The sequence below is a fragment of the Mus pahari genome, chromosome 18, assembly GCF_900095145.1.
Source record: "Mus pahari chromosome 18, PAHARI_EIJ_v1.1, whole genome shotgun sequence".
NCBI classification, from domain to species: domain Eukaryota; kingdom Metazoa; phylum Chordata; class Mammalia; order Rodentia; family Muridae; genus Mus; species Mus pahari.
In genome coordinates, this window is record NC_034607.1 from 44,676,052 (window position 1) to 44,697,366 (window position 21,315).

The window sequence follows — 21,315 nt, forward strand, 5'->3', positions numbered from 1 at the left end:
GAAAGCCTGCTTTCTTGCTTTCTTCTTACCTGGCAAGCTTTTGCTATTATGTCTGATGGTGTATCTTGTGAAAAGGCTGGTCTTAAGGCAGCTCCCACCTAGAAAAATGAGCACATTTTTATTTTAGAGACAAGTAGTAAACAGAAAGCCTTTTGAGTCATTGGAGGTTAAAACATCACATAGGCTGGAAAGATGGCTCAGCGGTTAAGAGCACGGACTGTTCCTGTGAAGGTCCTGAGTTCAAAACCCAGCAACTACATGGTGGCTCACAACCATCCGTAATGAGATCTGATGCCCTCTTCTGGGGTGTCTGAAGACAGCTATAGTGTACGCACATATAATAAAACACCGAATACACGTCTATGTTCTTTTCTTCTTTACCACCTCCTCCTTATCCCTTTCATTTACAGTAAGATTAGGCATAACGTGTTTCTTTGCTTTTGAGAGTTATCAGCATCGAATCTATATGGAAAGTATGCCCACGGGGCTATCTGGTTTCCTTTGCTTTTGGTTTTGTTTAAAAGTAAATGGGATTTTCTGATAGTCATATGTAATCAACGATGAGTGCAGTCTGTTATGTTTTTTGTTTCCTCTCCACCCCACATGTAGTTTCTAAGCATATTTCTAACAGTATTTATGTGTTTCTTGCATAAATCTCATGTAAGTGAATCAATAACTGAGGAATAATAAAAATTAAGAGGCACTAAAACACCTCAAAACCATCTTACCTCAAAAGCACTGGCTTTTAGGGATGGGTAAAAGCAGTTGCCCACCACCTGGTTTGAATGCAGCTTTTAGACAAGACATTGTGTGTATGAAACCAACTTTTGGCATAATTTCAGTTTTAAAAAAGAAGACTTCCATTTTGCTTGCCAATGTAACATTCTCCTAACATTCATAGAGCCTTTCCCCCATTACTAGGATTAGTTTATTGTGTGACTGAAATCTTAGAGTACAAATCGCAGGAAAAACAAGTTTAGGATGTGTTTAGGATGTGTGGTTAAAAAAATCTCCTAAGTCTGCTCCTTTCAGTAATGCCTTTGGCAGCTATTACCAGGGTCAATCTCCACACTTGGGTTACAACAGAATGTTGCTTTTGTTTCTAAAACTGTTCATCCAGCCTCAGGGTACACATGTACAATGGCAGCAAATCTGCAGCATTTCTGTGAATGTCCCTTTATCATTTAAATGGCAGGGCATGACATGGCTACAAGACTGGAAAGCAAGACTGGAATTTCTATTCTAGTTTTATCATTGATATGCTCTCACAGATTAAAAATAGCTCCAACAGTTTGACCCTTCTCCAGTTGTAGGTTGACTGAAGCTTTGAGTTCCATACGAAGAGACCATATTCCCTCCTTTAGTGACCCTCACAAACTTCATTTAGTCTATAATAAGCCACAAAACTTACATTAGCTTGATACTGCTCCAGGATCACATGACCTGGAAATTCTGGCTCAGGCACAGATGCAAATTTCTTGATAATATCTTCAAGAGCCTGGAGCCCAGCCATTCGCAGTTGGTTGCTATGATCAGTTGCAGCCATGAATGCCATTCGAATCAGGTCAGAGAGATGCAACACTAAGAGGTCATCTGCAGAGGAAAACAGACTGGAGAAGGGAAGTTCTCCCAGACTAGTACAATGCATAAAGAGAGGAAACAATTCGATAAAGCACTTATGATCCACAATGTCTAAAACATAAAACTTGAGTGTCCCAGAGCAGCAGCAGACCTTTAATACCACGTGAACACAGACAACTAGAGGACATACTGACATACAGGATATACACTGACAGCTGAAGCAAACACATGATTAACATGGCTTCCCAAATGGGCTTGTAGTTCTCTCAGAACAGACACTGGCAGAACTGTTGTGTAAAGGGTCAGATACTATTTTTAGCTTTGCAGGCCGTATTATCTCTAAGGCAGTTATTCAACTCTGCTGCTACACTACGAAAGCAGCCAGAAAGTACTTAGAAAACACAATAGACAATACTATAGAAATGAGTGTGATGAATTCCAGTAAACTATTTACAAAACATGCTTGTGGGTTGCATTATGATCACAGGTCTGACAATCCCTATTGGAGATAAACAGTGTGTAGTCAGGAAATTTAGTTACAAAATCATTTTTTAAAAGACTTTTTACGAGAACAGAATGGGAAGGGAGTCTTGTACTTCTAGCACCAGGTCAAGGGTAACCCTGGACCTTTAAAGCAAATCTCAAAAGAATTCAAACGACGCAAAGTGCAATAGTTTTACTACATCCCAGGACAGAGTTCACCACAATTTAAAGGAAGAGCAAAACCCAGCACTGGCTTCACAGCAGTTACAATGCCCAGTATCTGATGACAAAGTGCCAAGAACAAAGACGTAGAGAACCCAGCTCAGAAATGTTCAAATATGAAAGAGATAACAGAATTGGGAGGCAAGAATTTACAGGCACTGTGCACTGCCACACAGTAAAGGAGAGTGTGACCGTGATGGAGCTGGAGAGAGTGTGAGGCCATAAGGCACACAATATGACAAGAAAGATGCTAGGTGACATTAGGACAAGCTAGGTACAAAGATCAGTGAACTTAAAATACAGGGAACAAACACTAGAAGAAATGATCACACTCAAAGTGCTCTAGTCCAGAGGACTGAAGGCAGTCTTTTGAAGCCCTGGCAACTCAGTGACTCACCCTGCCCCCCAAAGGTTAACAAGACAAGTTTCCTCAAGTTCCTATCTTTAAAAATCAAATTTAACATTTAAAGTTTAAAGAGTGTATGTTGGTGGTAGGCACTGAAAGTAAAGAGAGAAGGTAGAGAATCTGGCTGGAAGGCTCCAAAGCTCCCTCCTCTAGAGGAGGTTAGAACAAGCAACCAGCCTTGTGAGGTATAATAAGTCACTGACAGAGTTTGGGGGAAAAAGACCCAGACAGGAGGATCTGAATTAAAATGGATCTACTCATGCTATATAAATGCAAATAAACAAAATGTAAATAACAAGACAATTCATAAATAATAAATAAATAAATGGAAGAATAAAAGACAATAATTCTTGTTCTCTCTGTCATCTAATTCACAAAATCTAGGACTCTATCAAACTCCCAATCAAGCAACTGGATCTGAAATGTGAGCTGCTTTCCCTACCAGTCTCCTCCCATAAACCCCTCTACCTTTTTTCTAAAATCTCAGGTGAATATATAAAGGGTGGAAATGTAAAGGGTAACTAGGAGGGCTGGGAGGTTTACTGCAGTCTAGGAGTGACCATTCCTATAGCTAAAGCACAGTACACAGGAAGACTAGGAGATGAGGATGTATCCAAAGGGCCTGGAAAGGGTCAGGTTTGCCATTTTTCAGAGTCAGAGTTGGCTCATGTTTCATACTGAAACCTAAGCTGAGACTTATGAGACCATCTTACCATCCAGGCATAGCTGTGAAGCACCATGACCCAAAGAGTATGTGCAGAGTGCATGGGGGAACCGCAGTACCAAACTGAGCATGGGGGAACCGCAGTGCCATACTGTGAGCATGGGGGAACTATAGTACCATACTGTGAGCATGGGGGAGTCACAGTACCATACTGTGAGCATGGGGGAGTTGTAATACCATACTGTGAGCATGGGGGAGTCACAGTACCATACTGTGAGCATGGGGGAATCGTAGTACCATACTGTGAACAGATTCTGCACATGAACAGCATTCTCCTCTTAGATGGAATAGCTAATGCATACCCATGGAGGCCCATGGAGGCTAGAAGAGGGCATCACATTGTCTGGCACTAGAGTTACAAGCATTTGAGAATCATTTGATAGTCTGAGCATTGAACCTGGGGCTTTTAACCACTAAGCCATCGATCTACCCACAAACAACCTTTTAAAGAATCTTCCCAACACCTCTGTCAGGACACATCATACATATTTGATTCATAAGTCAACCTCTCTATCATCTGGACTATTGGTTTTTTTTTTAAGGTATAACTATGATTTTGACTCTTTACATTCTCAATATTCAGTAAATAGGACTCAGTTAATATGGACTAAACAACGACATGAATACCGACTCTATATTCACTGTGTTTCTCCTAATATACAGTCTATATGTGCTCTATGTCCTGATTCACATTTCATACACTGTGCACTGCTATAACATGCAAAGCATTTTAATATATATACATCTATGCTGTCAACTTAGACAAATCAAAAAACCAGCAGGGTAATAGAGAGACAACTACATACAGGTACGAAGTCTCTTATTGGATCAGTTCTCTCAATTTCTCTGGATCTCTTTAACTATAAAATGAAAATATTTATTACTGGGCCTAATGCTCACTTTATGAATTCTCTGTAATATTTGATCCAAAGGAGATACAGCACAAAATGCTTACAAAAGGTTAAAAAAATGACATTTTCAGTAGTAAATATTTTTTCCTTTTCAAAACTATCTAATAATTTCACATATTTCCATGTGTGAAATATGAAAGTTTGAAATGTGCTGTAGACCATTCTGACCATCTCTAACTGGGAATGTCAAAGTTCATTTGACTTTGGACCTGAAAGTTGTACTGTTGGAGCCTGTTGGTCAGTCAATGTAGGAACCACGACTGGGGAGTCAGGGTGATTACAGCAAATCAGAAAGATGTAAGAGACAGAGAGATGGGCGGGCTGTTGGTAAACGTCATGTCAGCGAGCAAGTGTATGTTTTAGTGTCTTTTAAAGGTAAGCAACACAAAGTATGATCAATTCCAAGAAGATAAACAGTGACTACAAATGTTTACATGGTGAGTCTATGGTACACAGTATCAATGTTTGACTAAGGCCATTCATTTCCTTTAAGCTAGGACAGTCTCTCAAGGACATATGTCTAAGTGGAGGAACTTGGCGGGGTATAATGCCCACCTTAATTAAAAACAAAGACAGATGTTGGCAGACTCATCCATGATTAATCACAAGCAAGAAGTCAGTCAAAGTTAACTCTGATGTGCTCCCCAGTGCACCGTCTCTTTAACAAGTGTTAAACTGAGGATTATTTCCTGAGGAAACGTAAGTTGCAAACCTTGTTATTCTAATATGGTTGAAAGAATAAAATTCATACACACAGATATCTAAATATAAACAAATATTCTAAATACAAACAAGTAGTATACAGGGACAGATACTCTCAGGGTGAGGCAATCTGCAATAAGTAAAATGCATACTAGCCTTAAGCATGCCTCAGCGAGGTGAAATATCTCAAACCTATCAAAAGGACTTCCAGGAAAAGAAGAACTATCTTGACACTTACTTTTTGGGTTTCGTAGTTTAGCAGACCGTGCCAAGGCAAGATCGAAGTGAGCCTGGTCTGAGTTCTCACAAAGGTTGATGATTCGGCACAGGCAGTCTGCAGCAAACACCCGAGTGGCCCAGCGAGGAGCCACGAAAGGCTTTGATTTGTCCTCCTCGCCTAGTGTAGTGAACATGGCGTCATCATCCATCTCATCTTTCTTCTCAGATTCTTCATCTTTTCCACTGCTTAAGAGTGTTGCCGCACTCATATCTACCACAAGAAAGAAGAGTACCATGACTCGTCCCAAGACGATGCTTCAGAAAGAAGTCAACTCTCATTCTCTGAACGAGCAAAGTTGACAAGCTTCTTCTGCATCCGAAACCAAGAAAGACAACATCAGCTATTGGTACATACACTTCTCTTGAATATTTAAAATGAATTACATGTTATATTGTACGACAGAGTAGCATGAGATTTTTAAGATGTAAATATTTAAGCTGAACTTTCAAAAGAATTTAAAATATATTTCAAAAGCATCTTAATTTATACCATGATTTAACCTTCAACATTTTATAGAAATCTGTGAATGAAAGTCAACAATATTTTTTAAAGTGGGCTCAATAGAGAAGTATATCTATGCTTATATAAAAAGCAAAAGGATCTTAATTGTTTTAAGAGCATCATTAAATACGTACCACTAGAAGCTGCTAAGACATCTTTACAAAGCATTAGCCAGTGGGAAAGCTTTTCAACTGCCAGTGAAGAAAGCATGTGCCCCAATGTGTCGTGAATATCAGAGCAGAGTTTTCGATCTGTCTCTCGATCTAGCATTCCAAAGAGAAGTCCCTCAAGCCCCATGTCTGTTATATTAACACCCTGGTGCCGGCAATGGATGTCACTGCGAGAACTAACTCCAGGTGCAAAAGGATTGACATCTGAAAGGGAATTGCCACAAGTAAATCTGTGTGCGATGTTATATGCTCTAGGTAGCAATACACTAAAGACCAAGCCTTACACATGACTCACAACAGTATGAAATATCTTCTAACTATGATCTCCACTTGCTTACTGTAGTGTTAAAATTTAATCTGAGATTAATGGTTAATCTCTGGTTTCTCAGACTGATTATTCTGATCTCTTTGAAATATGAAAGAATTTTCCCATAATGTATGTTTTTAACTCACATTACACCCCAATCGCAGCCCCCCACCATGAAAGATTTTAAACAAGAGAATTGTCCAATCGGAGACTCACTACCACCGCTGATCTCTTTGTCCCCTGCATTCTTCGCCAGGCTCATGGCATATTCACACACTTCTGCTGCTTCTCTCTGTGCGAGTTGCCGGAGACAGGCCACAGCCGCTCGTCGGAGCAACAGATGGGAGCTGCACAGGTGAACCTGTCACATCACAAGTCAGAACAGTGCTTACAGCTGAGACCTTTAAGTCCATTCTCCTTGTAAACTCATCTTTAGGACGCCTTACTTCTGAGAGGCTCCTTAATGAAAGTCTAAGAGCACTTGATGCTCTTCCAGAAGACCTGGGTTCAACTCCCAGCACCCATCAATACCTGTTAACTCCATCTCCGTAGGGAACTGACACGGATGGTCTCCTTGGGCACCTGCACACATCATGCACACTCAGACACACAAACATACATAATTAAAAAATAATAAAATTCAATCTTTAAGCAAATACAACACAATTATACAATGGCATTTTTGGAGGATGATCGTATCAGCAAGACATACAGAAAATACAGCATTACAAAATACCTATGCTAAGTTCTGTTCTCTAATACATTAAATGGAAATTCAGAGGAGTTTCTGCACAGCATAACATAAGTTTATGCATGGTTGCATTGAAATATTGTCACCTACAAGTCTATAGAAATCAAATGTAGTAAATAGAAAGTAAGGGGGCAAAGCAGATAGTAAGAACTACACGTGAAAAAGAATATTAATCAAAATAAAAGAAAATCAAGCAAACATGAATACAATAAAAAAGAACTAAAAATGGAGGCTTAATTACAGACTTATCCCATTGCAAAGTACCTACAAAATTAAATATAGTACACTCCAATAGCCAAAGTAAAATACAGAGATACAATTCTCAGTCCTGGGTACAAGTGTGGGCTTGAATCCCACCTCTGTTGATTATATTTACATTTCCCTATTTGTAAAATGGGAACATAGTATTCACAGAACTAGAGTAAAAATAGATTATAACCAAAACAGTCATAGCACTACAGACATAGGATAATTACTAAATGTTAACTGTCATCATATTATAAATCTCTATCTATGCACTGCTTTCTTAGAAAAAAAGTGAGCATTTGAGAAAGAATCTGAGCCACAACAGATAAAGTGGGGAGCAGTCTTATGCAGAACACAAATTCCTTTACAATAGTTTATCTCTATTGTACTGGCTAGCTTTGACACAGCTGGAGTTATCACAGAGAAAGGAGCTTTAGTTGGGGAAATGCCTACATGAGATCCAGCTGGGGACCATCTCTGGGCTGGTAGTCTTGGTTCTATAAGAGAGCAGGCTGAGCAAGCCAGGAGAGGCAAGCCAGTAAAGAACATCCCTCCATGGCTTCTGCATCAGCTCCTGCTTTCTGACCTGCTTGAGTTCCAGTCCTGACTTCCTTGGTGATGAACAGCAGTATGGAAATGTAAGCTGAATAAACCCTTTCCTCCCCAACTTGCTTTTTGGTCATGATGTTTGTGCAGGAATAGAACCCCTGATTAAGACATCTATGCTATTGGAACAGCACTTGTGAGGTTGGAGAGACAGTCCAGCAGGTAACAAACAGTGTCTGCTACTCTTTCAGAGGACCACAGTTTGCTTCCCAGGCTCATATCTGCCTTAACTCCAGCTCTAGCAGATCAGACACCCTCTTCTAGCCTCTGCAAGCAGCCTTCCTACATGATATACACATAAGTCAGCAAGCACATGAACATAAAAAGAACATCTTTTTACTTAAGATATACTCGCATAAACTTCATATGCCATGTTCCATTGATATCCCTGAAAGGTCTGCTCTTTTCTCAAGGGAAACTAAGGAGGAGTGGATATGGAAATGGAGGTGAGGAGGACGAACTGGGAGGAGAGGAGGGAGGAGAAACTACAGTAGGGATATAATATATAAGACATAGATAAATAAGTAATAGTCAAACTCTAGGTTTAAGGGGGTTATAGCTGTCCCCTGAGAGGCTCTGCCAGTACCTGACTAATACAGATGCAGATGCTCACAGCCAACCATTGGACTGAGCCTGAGTACCTCAATGGAAGAGTTAGGAGAAGGACTGAGGTGCTGAAGGGGATTACAACCCCATAGGAAAAAAATGGCAAGATAAACTAACCAGACCCCCTCCCCAAGCTCCCATGGACTAAACTACCAACCAAAGAGTATACATGGATGAGTCCATGGCTCCAGCTACATATATATTAGAGGACTGCCTTATCGGGCATCAATGGGAAGAGAGGCCCTTGGTCCTGTGGAGACTCGATGCCCCGGCATAGAGGAATGCTAGACTGGTGAGATGGGAGTGGGTGGGTGGAGAAACACCCTCTTAGAGGCAAGGGGAGAATGAGATGGGGGGTTTGCGGAGAGGAGACTGGGAACAGGGACAACATTTGAAATGTAAATAAATAAAATAACCAATAAAAGAAAAAGATATATCTGCATAAACCAGTCTATAAAAATCTTAAGAAAACTAATGTAACTGAAGGGAGAAAATCCTAATAAATAAATTATTTTTCTTCCTAAAATATAGATTTTCCCAAACTTACATAGATCGTAAACTAGAAAGTATATGCGCAGTCATATCACATGGGGAACACATCACTCGGTCAGAGCTTTGAATGATTTATCTATATAATGGCCACCCCACCTTACACAGCTGTCTTCAACAATCACTTTAGGAAGAATATTATGAAACTTTAATTATGTGATAATTATAGACAAAGAAAATACACTGGCCAGCCAAAATGAAGTTGAAATGAAACATTCCAGTTTACAAAGTGTTTTACTTTGGTTTTGAGACAGGGCTCATGTAGACCACACAAGAGTCTATCTCACAATGTAGCTGAATCTGACTTGAACTCCAAATTCTCTGTCTCTCCCCACCAAATATTGGGATCACAGGTATGTGATACCACACTCAATTACAAATGTTTTTAAAGGCCCCATGCAGTGTCTCTGATGTGTAATTATCCCTTTTCTCTTTATATCTGTGACATTATAGATGCAGTATGGTAATCAGTCCACACTGAACTGTAATGATACCATGGCTGTAAATCTTTTTTTCTTCATTACTTAATTTATTCACTTTACATCCCTATCACAGCCCCCTCCCTTCTCTCCTCTCAGCCCCACTCCTCACAAACCCTTCCCTCCATTATCACCTCCCCTTCTCCTCAGAAAAGGGGAGTTTCCCATAGGTACCAAACCTCCAATCAAAGAGCATGCAGGAGCTGGATGTAGGTCCTCTACATATCTGTAGCCGATGTGCACCTTGGTCTTCATGTGGGTCCCCTAACAATTTAAGAGGGTGCTGTCTGACTCTCTTGCCTGCCTTTGGCTCCCCTTCCCTTAGCTGGGCTGACTTGTTAGGCTCAGTGGGAGAGGATATGCTTATCCAGCTGCAGTTTGATGTAACAGGGTGGGGTGGCTGTAAATCTTAAGCCCACAAAATGGATAGCTGGAGACATGGCTCAGCATTTAACATTGCTAGTTATTCTTAAAGAAAATCCTGGTTCCGTTCCCAGCACCCACATTAAATAGCTATTGTCTGTAACTCAAGTTCCAGGTTATCTGAAGTCCTCTTTTGGTTTCTGTAGGTACCTGTAGTATGTGGTGCACATAAACTCAAGCAAGCATGCGCACACGCATGTGCACGCACACACACAAATTAAAGAACAATTAAAAATCGATTAGTTCTGGATACTATTATGTTACACACTTTGTACGTGCTCTCTGCCTTAACAGCCTGGCTTAAAGCTCTTTGAGTTATATGAGTAGAGAGTGATCCACATGCAGAAGGAACCATGGTTGGCAGTCAGTTTTCCAGTCAAGCGGTGTGTGATCGGCCCCTGTAATGATGCTCAGCACTGGCATCAAGCTTGCTCTCATAGTCAACCATGAGGTCAGCTGCATGAGCAGCCAAGAGTGGGCACAACTCATGGTTTTGTTCAGCTATGCTGCTTGGTAGGTTAAGAGTCATACATGTATTTTCAAATTCTGGTATTTTTAACCTATGAAGGATTTATCCAGACCTAATTCTTTCATGAGCTAAAGAGCATCTGTATTTACACACACAAAAAAATCAACCATCAATTATGAGGAAAAATAAAATTCAAGAAAATGACTGCTTTTTTGGTTAATACAGATACATAATCTCCAATTAAGTCTGCTTTCTTGAGGAACACTCCTCCACTGCTGGTGGGATCGCAAGCTGGTACAACCACTCTGGAAATCAGTCTGGAGGTTTCTCAGAAAACTGGACATCGTACTACAGGAGGACCCAACTATACCATTCCTGGGCATATACCCAAAAGACGCTCCAACATGTAATAAGGACACATGCTCCACTATGTTCATAGCAGCCTTATTTATAATAGCCAGGAGCTGGAAAGAACCCAGATGTCCCTCAACAGAGGAATGGATACAGAAAATGTGGTACATTTACACAATGGAGTACTACTCAGCTACTAAAAACAACAACTTCATATGTCCATTTCTGGTGACAAGGACAGTAGAATTGATTGATGTGAATTTACTGAAGTCTGAATTCATTTCACTACTTTGAATGACTTCACACACAGACTATTTTTAGCAAATGTCTTAGCATCTGGTAAATGTAAACTGTATGAGAGGTTTTGGGCAACCACTTGAATGCCCCTCTTTTCATCTCTAAGCTGCTATGCCACCCCCTCCCTGAGATGACAATAATCTCGCTCACCCAGTCTTTTGGAAACGATTCAGGGAAGTATTCCGACATGCCAGGTAATAAAACCCTAGCTGTTCCACCAAGGAGTCAGCTTGGAAACATTAGCTTGTGCTAGACATAGGAAACTCACTGTGTTCCCTGCAGCTTAGTGATAAAACCCACTCAGTTAAGTCAGTTTTTGCTTTACTAGATCCTTTTTGCTATGGTCTGTCAACCTCTATAGCATAATAAAGAGTAAAAAAATGGGGTCTGGAGCAATGTTAATTTAATGGGGGCAAAGCACTTGCAGCTCAAGCCTTAAGTTTCTATTCCTAGAACTCATGTAAGAGTTGGACATAGCAGTGCTTGGCTGTGGGATCCCAGAACACCTACTGAGAAACTGCAGGGGGAGACAGGAGTGTCCTAGGAAGTCTGAAGGCCACCTAGCCTGGTGTACACCAAAAGACTCAGTATCAGACAAGCTTGACAATCTAAGGCTGTCCTCTGACATTTATATGTGCATGGTGGTACATACATGCTCACACACATAAAAACCAAGATTTTTTTTTATGTTTTCAAAGGAAAAAATGGAGAGAAACCAGAAACCCCAGAAAGGTTAAGTCTGTGTCTTCATCAGTTACCTGTCTGAGCCGTATTGGGTATGTAACAGATACCATCTATGCCCTCAAAGCTTACACTAGGTCACAGCTTTGGCAAAATGCTCAGTTTCCTATTATAGAGGGCAACACACACTAATAATCTATTGTTTTCTTTCAAGATTGTTTTTAAACATGTTGTGTGCATTTGGTTCTATCCTGTGACTTATTCAAACTCCACGATGGCCTGGGACTTGCCGATTTCTCCCTAAGTAGGGGTATATTTATAGAGTAAAATGAAATATGCCACACAAAACCCAGAATCGCCTATCTTGCCCTTTTATTATCCCACATGGTCCTCCTTTCCCCCCAGCAACACCCTCTGATGGTGACATCTATGGTATCTTTCTCCATCTTCCTCTTGGTTTCCTATCCAAATGAGGCTCCACTGTCTGTCATTTTAGCACTATGTCATTAGCAATCTTCCTTCCCTTATGCTACCCTGAATGCCCAAAGTCTACCTATGAAGGCACAGAAGTCTACTTTCTTATGGTCTTCATCTAAGTCATTTACAGATATGAAAAAAATCATAATTAAGCAAAATTTATCCAATCATGAATCACATACTGGAGCCAGAGTGTCATTAATCTATAATGAACTCCCTGTTCTACCAGAGACTCTTATAATGCTCAAGCTAGTTCAATGTCCTATATTCCATTATCCTCAACTTTAAATCCCTCATTCACAGAAGTTAGTCTGCTCTTTCCTTACGAATATGAAATCAACAGACAACATCCTTACTCTCTAAGCCCAGGTTTGGCTCTGTTCGTCTCCTTCTCATCAGGCTGCAGTGAAAGTGCAATCCCATTGCTTATGCCCTGGAAACTCGATTCCACTAAAATCCACTTGGACTATAAAGTATTTCCTCTGTTTCCTGGATGCTTAATACTCCTCCTCTATTGGCTCCCCCACATCAGCATGGCAGCAACAGGCTCACATATTGCTACTATAGGAAAGAAAGTCTCTCTTATCCCCTAGACCTCCTGGACACTGACTTCCTCAACCACTTTGTTTTTTTTTTTTTTTTTTTTTTTTTTTTTTGAAGCTTTTAAAAGACATGTGTTATTTTTATTTTATGTGTAGAGGTGTTTTGACTGCATATATTTCTGTGTACCATGTGCAGATAGTACTTGAGGAGTCCAGAAAAGGATGTTGGGTCCCCTGGAACTGGAGTTACAGACAATTGTTAGCTATCATGTGAGTGCTGGAAATTGAACCTGGATCCTCTGAAGAGCAGCTAGTACTCCAGCTCCAACACCCCAAATGTCTACAAAGAGGTTCTACTTGTGCTCCTTCTCTAATTGATTTGGCTTCCACTGCCATCATTCTTCCAGTGAGTTCTTGCAGCAAACAATCACGTAACAAAGGTCAAAGGGCATATTACAGCTCTCCTCAGGCCTTGTCAGTATTTGATACAGCTAACTGCTCTGCTACTGCATTTAGCCTGTGTGAATACACACCCTCTATTTTTCCTTCAGTCTTTCTTATGTCACTGGTGTCCTCCTGTTCCCCTTCCCACTTACTCTTACTCCTCTGATAGTCTTCTTATCTTTTATAAATCTACCATGGCAGGTTTCTCACTCAGCACTTGCTCTGATCTCATCTACTCCCTTAGGTCATCTAAATGACTTACAGTACCAAACTCACTTCCCTAATCCAGTCTTGTTTGTTTGGTTGGTTTGGTTTTTTGACACAGAGTTTCTCTGTGTAGCTATGGCTGTCCTGGAACTCACTGTAGACCAAGCTGGCCTGGAACTCAGAGATCTGCCTGCCCTCTGCCTCCCAAGTGCTGGGATAAAAGACTTGTGCCACCCCCGCCTGGCTTACTCCATTCACTTTTAACTGAGCTCCAGGTTTGTGTAATCAGTCACATACCTATAACCAAATAATGGTATCTCACTTCCCAACCCTGCCCAACAATGCCAGTCACAGGAAATTCCATCACCATGCACAGGACAGAACCTAAAACATCCTTCTTACTTTTCCCTCAGGGCCAATTACTCAACTCATTCTGTCAATTCCTCCTAAACATCATTTGAATCCATCCTTTTCCACCTTATTCTAATTGCAAACAACCTAAAACAAACCATTACCATCATTCTCCTACAATACTAAGATTCTTAGCCTACTGTAATGAGGATAGAATGAGGAAAGTACAGATCTGATCATGTTACCTGCCTGTAGAGTATGACTCCTTGTTATAGAATAAAGTCCAAGGTCTTACTATCTATGAACATCTGCATTATCTGCCCCCTGGCTAGCTATCCAGCCACCTTGCTTTCTGCTGTCCATACTTACATCTTCTCCCAGGTTTAACCACACCTTTAAACATATCATACTTCTCATACAGAGGCACAGCCTACTTTTCCCTCTGAATACTCTGATACTGTGCTAGTCTACAGACTAAATCCTATTCTACATAACACACCTTAAGTACTATTTTTCAGGAAACTAGTTTCTCAATGTCTGGCTTATGATAGGCTCTGTGTTGTATACTCCTTATGTTACCGAATGCCTTTTCTTTTCTGTTTGTTGTTTGCTGGGAATCAAACCCAGGGCCTTCTAAATGCTACACAAGTGCTTTACCACTGAGCAACATTCTCAACCTTCTACCAACCTTCTACAGTCTTCCTAGCTCTTATCTTTTTTGTAAATAGCTATTGTTCACTGTCTCTTGTTAGCTGTAACCTTATGACAAAGGTTTCGTCTTGTCTTATTTGTACAAGTGCCTGCAGAAGTCCGCCCCGTGCCTTACATCTAACAGGCAATCCGTGAATATCTGTTGAATGGACACACTGAAGATTGCAGAGACAGCAGCAGATCTCAGAAGCCATCATTCAAGCACTAAGAAACACAGTTCTGAGTGGATGGGACCACACATAGCAAGTTCTCAGCTAGGAAATGAGCAGCTCATCAAAATATTTCTTAAAATTTAAAACAAAAAATAAATAAAAGAAAAGAAGATAACTATTGAAACTTAAACACTAAAACGTATGATCCAGCCAGTATGTTTTTTGTTTTGGACCAGTTTGGTGTTTTGAATAAAGACACTTTAAAGCTCTCAGTATAAAATGGTGAATGGCATGGCTGCATACTTACACAGAGGCTAGGAACAAGGCTGGAAAGATTGACATGTCGTGGGGCAAACATGTGAAGCTGCTGAAGGCAAGAGATGGCAGCTGCCTGAACAAGAGAATCAGAGTGGTCCTGGGTAATGGCACAGCCCACCAAGCAAGAGGAGCGGATGGTGGATATGGTCGCTGCATTTCCTAACAGGAAAATAAAAGACAATTCTAAGTGTAACTGTGTTAGTAGTGTCACAAAAAGACTCCTAAAAAGTAACCATCTTCTAGGTAAACCCTTCTTCAAATCAGTATTCAGACTGTTTTTAAAAAACCACCTGAGCAGTCCACAAATACGACTATGAAACACAACTGTATCTGCAAGGTAATGTCTTAAAAATTAATTCCTTTAAAAAAAAAATCATACTATCCTTTATAACTACCAGTCTTCTGCCAAAGGATTTCTCATTCCTTGGTTCTCTACTCAACAAACACAATTCTACTTTCATTATGACAACTTTATACTGCTTGCCTAATAATAAAACCTTAGAGGTAATTAAGGAAAATATATTACATATTTCTTGTATAGTAACTTCGTTGCCAAATATAAGTGTTTGAAATTTTCTTTTAATGTGAAGTAAAATGTACATATACTAGTTAAGGCAATCATATAGTCATGTGTAGTCCCTCTCTACTTTCATATTCTGTCTGTAAAATAGAAGTGATACATATCATGGAACTGTGTCGTCATTAAATGATATAAAAATAAATAGAAAGTCAGCCTTCTCAAGACATAAAATAAACAGAAAGGGAAGTGGGGATTCTGAGTCTACACGCTCAGGATCCAGTCATGACTCACTGAATTCAGTGTTGAATTCACCATCAGGAAGATCCAGTTCAAAAATAGCAGCAGCCGACCTTCTATGAACCTTTTCCCTGAACTAGCTGCCTCAGTGACAGGTGACACACCCATCGGTGTATTAGAATTAAAAAGAGTAAATAAGCCCATGGAGGCAGTACTCAGCATCTCAGGCTAAAAGAACTTCCTTGCCATTTGGGGGGAAGATGTCCAAGCAGACTTTCATTTAAAATGTTTTCTCTGCTCAAGACTTTTAAAAATGCTATTAGTCAGGAGTGTACACCTTTAACCCCAGCACTCCAGAGACTGCAAGTTCAAGGACAGCCTGTTCTACATACAGGCTTCTGAGCCCGCTACAACTGCCAGTGAAACCCTAACACCTGCTGTGGTTTGCCTGTTGTCTTAGTTAGGATTTTACTCCTGTGAACAGACACCTGACCAAGGTAAGTCTTACAACATTTCATTGGAGCTATCTTATAGGGTCAGAGGTTCAGTCCATTATCAGCAAAGTGGGAACATGGCAGCATCCAGGCAGACATGACACAGGAGGAGCTGAGAGTTTTACATCTTTATCTGAAGGCTGCTAGCAGAATACTCCCAGGCATCTAGGTTGGGGGTATGTAAGTCTATCCCCACTATGACACACCCATTCCAACAAGGATACACCTCTTAATATTGCCACTCCCTGGGTCGAGCACATACAAACCATCACATCTGTGTATTTTAAAAATGGCACATATAAAACACTAAGTTTTGGAAAATAAAACGTACAGTAGATGATAACTATTAAAAAGTTTTGCAAGCAACACAATCACAATGGTGATATTGAGGAAACCGAAGGGACAGTAATTGCCCAGGCACTTTCTTTAACTTGAGTTTGCTCACCCTGCAGCTCTGGTCCAACAGTAGTTATGATCGCCCCCAAGCATCTCCCCAAACACTGATGAACTTCTGTGTGTGAAGGTGGAACTGTCAGCAGCAAGGTGAGAACCAGGGACAATGTGGGCTCCACGTACCCACGGTACATTGGGCCGCTAGAATCCACTATTAGGGCAAGTGAATGAAGAGACCAAGTCTACAATAAAACATAATTGCATTTTAGTTGGAGGAAACAATTACAGTACACTGAATCAAGCAAACTAAATTGTTATATTCATGGAAATATCTTCAATATGTTTTGAGTTAGAGTCTTATTGTATCTTGGGCTGGCCTTAAACTTGTGATCCTTATGCTAAGCCTTCTAATTGCTGTCATGTGCCTTCATGAATGGTTTATATGTGTATACTCTTAATGTTTCACTGCAGCTGCATTTACTTAAACATAAAATGTTTGAAAAACAACAAGGTTTAAAAACTCAAAGAATAACTGTGATCCAATGACCCTAGGAACATGGGTTGGGGTAAAAGAGGAAGAAAGGAGGGGTATGAGGCTAGTTGGGTATTAACCATCTAATGATGAAAAGAAGAAACAAGAAATCAACAATACAGTGTGCTGGGAATATGTATGTGAATTACGAAGACTGAAGGTGAATGGATGGTGATGGAAACAATTATCCTACGTGCCACTGTAGACCAGCAAGACAAATGCTGTAAGCCATGGAGCTGTTGGCGATTGTTAGCTGCAGGGGAAGGGAGGGACAGTTATCGCTAAGGGTGTAGCCCCTGCTACGCTGACTACCTTCCAGTAGAAGGCCACACATTGAGAATATATGGGAAGTACAAATTGGTTTTAAAGGGTTACAAAACAAAACAAAACACAAAGTCGGGTGTGTAGGGAAGGGAAGGGTGAATTGGCAAAGATCAAAATATATTGTATGACATCCTCAAAGAACTAATAATGAACTGTATGAATATCATATATATGTAGAAAATATGTTTAACTCCCAGAAAAAGGCAGACTCTGAAGATTATGCTAAAAAGCAAAGTTCTTGCTAATGATCCTAATAACTCCTAAAAATAACAAGGAAAGAGCATAATTCATTTTCCCTAACAACCTGTCAGTCACAGATAGTGTTTAAAATTACAGGCTCGATGGCACATGCCTGTAATCCTAGCATGCAGGAGGCTTAGGCATGTGAACAGCATAGAAGTTCCAGGTCAGTTTGGGCAAAACAGGAAGACCTTATCTCAAAAGCAGTTGTAGAAAAGTACTTCCATACTGTCTACCTGAACTTCAGGGGATGTCCCATCTTGAGCTAGAGCCAGTAAAATGCTGACACTGGTCTTTAGGTGTTGTCCTGATCCTATGCCACCAACATAACGATGTAAACAACCGAGGGCCAGTGAGTGACCAGTCCTGGACACGACATCTCGAGCTGACTTCAACCTGAGAAAGATGACACAACAGCAATTGTTCTCTCCATTGTCCTCTAGTAACAGTCTAACCAATCACACATGAACAACAGGAAAATATTCTGGAAACTAATAAGGGTCTTTATAACTGACTTTAAACAAGAAATTTAAACAAATATTTGTGGACTGAGGGTGTGGCTCAGAGGCAGAGAATGTGCTTAGTGTGTACAACGTCCTGAGTTCACTCCAGTACCACAATGAAAAAAACCTGCATTCTGAGAATACACAAAATATTTCTTACTTAAGAAATTTCCTATATTTTGTTTTGTTTTTTAAGTGCTGGGGACTAGATCCAGGTTCTTGTGTACACTAGGCAAGCATTCTATCACTGAGCTATATCCCACCTGCTTATAATTACAATCAAAGTCTCCATAAAATAGGAAATTTTCTACATATGTTTTATATGTGTATATAAAAGATTTATTGGGCTGGTGAGATGGCTCAGCAGTTAAGAGCACTGACTACTCTTCCAAAGGTTCTGAGTTCAAATCCCAGCAACCACATGGTAGCTCACAATCACCTGTAATAAGATCTGACACCCTGTTCTGGTGCGTCTGAGGTCAGCTACAGTGTATTTATGTTTAATAATAAATCTTTTTAAAAAAGGATTTATTTTTATTGACATGTATGTGATTTAAGTATGGCTACCCACAGAAACCAGTGGAGGGCACTAGATTCCCAAAGGTGGAGTTACAGGCAGTTGTAAGTTGCCTGATGTAGGTTCTGGGAATTGAACTTGAGTCTTCTCAAAAAACAGAAGTACTTTTCATTGCTAAACCATTTCTCTAGCCTCTAAGATATATTTTTTAATAAATTTTAAAATTAAATACTGAAAAAATTAAAATAATTTAATTGAGATGTATTTACTATGTAAAACTAATTAATTACCCAGGCTAGCCTCAAACTCATGGCAACCCTGTCTTATCCTACCAAATGCTGCTGCTGTTACAGGTATGAGCCATCACACCTGGCTTAAAAACTCATCAATTTAAAGTGTCAAGTATAAAATGATCATTGGACACTGTATATAACCATCACATAAACACAACATTGAGCAGAAATGTTCAATGTACCACACATATAGTATCTAATTAATACTCTTGTGCTTAATACAGAAGTGAAAATACAATTAATAAATTAATTTTAAAATGTTTTAACAAGGAACTAGCAAAACATTTAAAGTATCATAATGCAATTAACAAGTTACTGAGATATTTTACAGTTTTTCAAAGTAAGTATAAAATCTGATGTAAAATAAATACTTTACAGTATTGAGAATTTGGTGAAGAAATATCTCAGTTGTTCAGTAAGCAAAGCAATCATACTGAGCGCAAACCCTCTCTCCTTTCTAATTATGGGTGGAGTGGGACCAGGCGCCTCACAGGCCTGCTGCCAGGCCCTGCCAGGCCCGTCCTGGAGGAGGGGCCATCATCCTCAAATTGTGACCAAAGCAAACCCTTCTCCCCTGAGTAGCTCTCTCAGGGGTTTGCATGAAAACAGAGTTATCATCCTATAACCAAGAGGTCTACCACTGGTTGTAGAAAAGGTATTCTCAAAATGTAAGCATTCAAAAAATGCTTTTATTTCATAATCCTTACTTTTCAATTCTTTTTCTCTTGTTAATGATTATGATGTAGATTAATATGTTTATTATTCAAAATATATAAGTTAAGAATGGTAATTTATATGACTCATGGTTTTTGTTTTTGTTTTTTTTTTTTGGCCTTTTGATTTCTTTTTAACTCCGAATAACAATATTAGAACCCACATTTCTCGCCTTAATCCCGCTTGTTTGACTCTCTGAGGACACTCTTCACAGCTGACATGCACAAGGCTCTTAAAAGCCTTCAAGTGTGACGTCATCCTTTTCTCCTCTAAAGAGAGGTATTGCTCTAAGACGTGAGTAAAAGAGTGAACTGGATTAACAGGAGGCAGAGAGGAGGGTACAGCTGCAGGTGCCCGTGGGAAGTCTTGACTAATGCTTCTTCAATAAGCCACCATGTCCTCCTTAAACACTCTTAACATCTCTCCCAGAATCTTGAGGTCAATAAATTACTGATTTAAAATGTGAGATTATGAAAAGCAACAAGAATAAAAAATTGTTACATGCTGTAAACCAAGCAGAAAGTACATAGTCTAGGTAACAATTACTGACTGCTTAAGAGACATTTTAGACTAGTGGAGAAACTTGCAAGAGACGCACTTACTTGTCAAAGCTATATTGGGCCATTCGGGCAATAAAAGATGCTTCTCCCACCACCTGAGCCATTCTTCCAAGGGCTTCCCCTGCTGCACACCGTAAGATGGGGTTTGGGTTGTCAAGAGCTCCCATAACCAGTGTCAGAGCTGACTTACGAACTTCCTCAGGTCCCAAAGTACTCTTGTTTTCAGCTAGACCCTATATTGATTATTTTTAAAAGAGGAATAATGATATCAATTCATAATTCAGGTTGAATAAAGAAAAAGTATGTTCCAATTTTAGGAAAGACAGATTTCTTCATACATTACTTTTCTCAAACACATATGTTATATCTGGGGCTAGTACCTATTCAGTGGACTGTGATCACTTCCTATATGTGACTTCAGAACACAGCAATTAATAACCAATAGTCCCACTGAGCCCAGAAACACAATCTATGGAGAATTTCTATCCAAGGTCTAGTGCTCAATATTCTTTTGGTCATAAAGGACACTATATGATTAAGCTGAGCTTTTTTTTTTTCAGATGAATAAATGCCAACACTATAATGAGTATGAAACTAATCCATTTACATAAAAACTCAATAAAAACACGATGTGGCTTCAAATTGTGGTCCTAGCTACTTGGAGGACGAGGCAGGAAGGACTGCAAGTTAAAGGTCTGCCCATCTACACAGCAAGCTCAAGACCAGTCTGGGCAACTGGGCTGGGGATAGCTCAGTGATATGTGCCTAGAACATACAAGGCCCTAGATTCAATCACCAGTGCCACAAAAAATAAGTAAGCAAAATAAAGAACTGGACAATCGTGTTTAGAGCATACAATCAATATACACACAAAGACACCAGCAGGGGTCAGTATCTGAACGATGCCATAGGTTTGTTTTCTGTTCTAGCTATGAAACAGAAAATGCTTTGGAATTTGATTTTTTAAATTTATTTATTTATTCACTTTGGGGATTTAATTATCTTACCTGAGATAAAAAACTAAGTCATGGTGCCAGCAGA

The 21,315-nt window shown here is 39.9% G+C and overlaps 1 protein-coding gene across 1 annotated transcript in view; it reads right to left on the reverse strand.

Annotated features, from left to right (window-relative positions):
* Heatr5b (HEAT repeat containing 5B) overlaps positions 1-21,315 on the reverse strand; it is a 77,128-nt gene that overhangs the window by 29,154 nt on the left and 26,659 nt on the right. The window contains exons 18-26 of the mRNA XM_021217681.2: positions 20,317-20,507; positions 17,924-18,083; positions 16,644-16,833; positions 14,937-15,106; positions 6,504-6,648; positions 5,945-6,184; positions 5,268-5,519; positions 1,412-1,593; positions 30-98 (exon numbers count right to left, since the gene is read on the reverse strand). Coding sequence (XP_021073340.1) covers positions 30-98; positions 1,412-1,593; positions 5,268-5,519; positions 5,945-6,184; positions 6,504-6,648; positions 14,937-15,106; positions 16,644-16,833; positions 17,924-18,083; positions 20,317-20,507 — 1,599 coding nt within the window. The remainder of the gene's footprint in view (positions 1-29; positions 99-1,411; positions 1,594-5,267; positions 5,520-5,944; positions 6,185-6,503; positions 6,649-14,936; positions 15,107-16,643; positions 16,834-17,923; positions 18,084-20,316; positions 20,508-21,315) is intronic.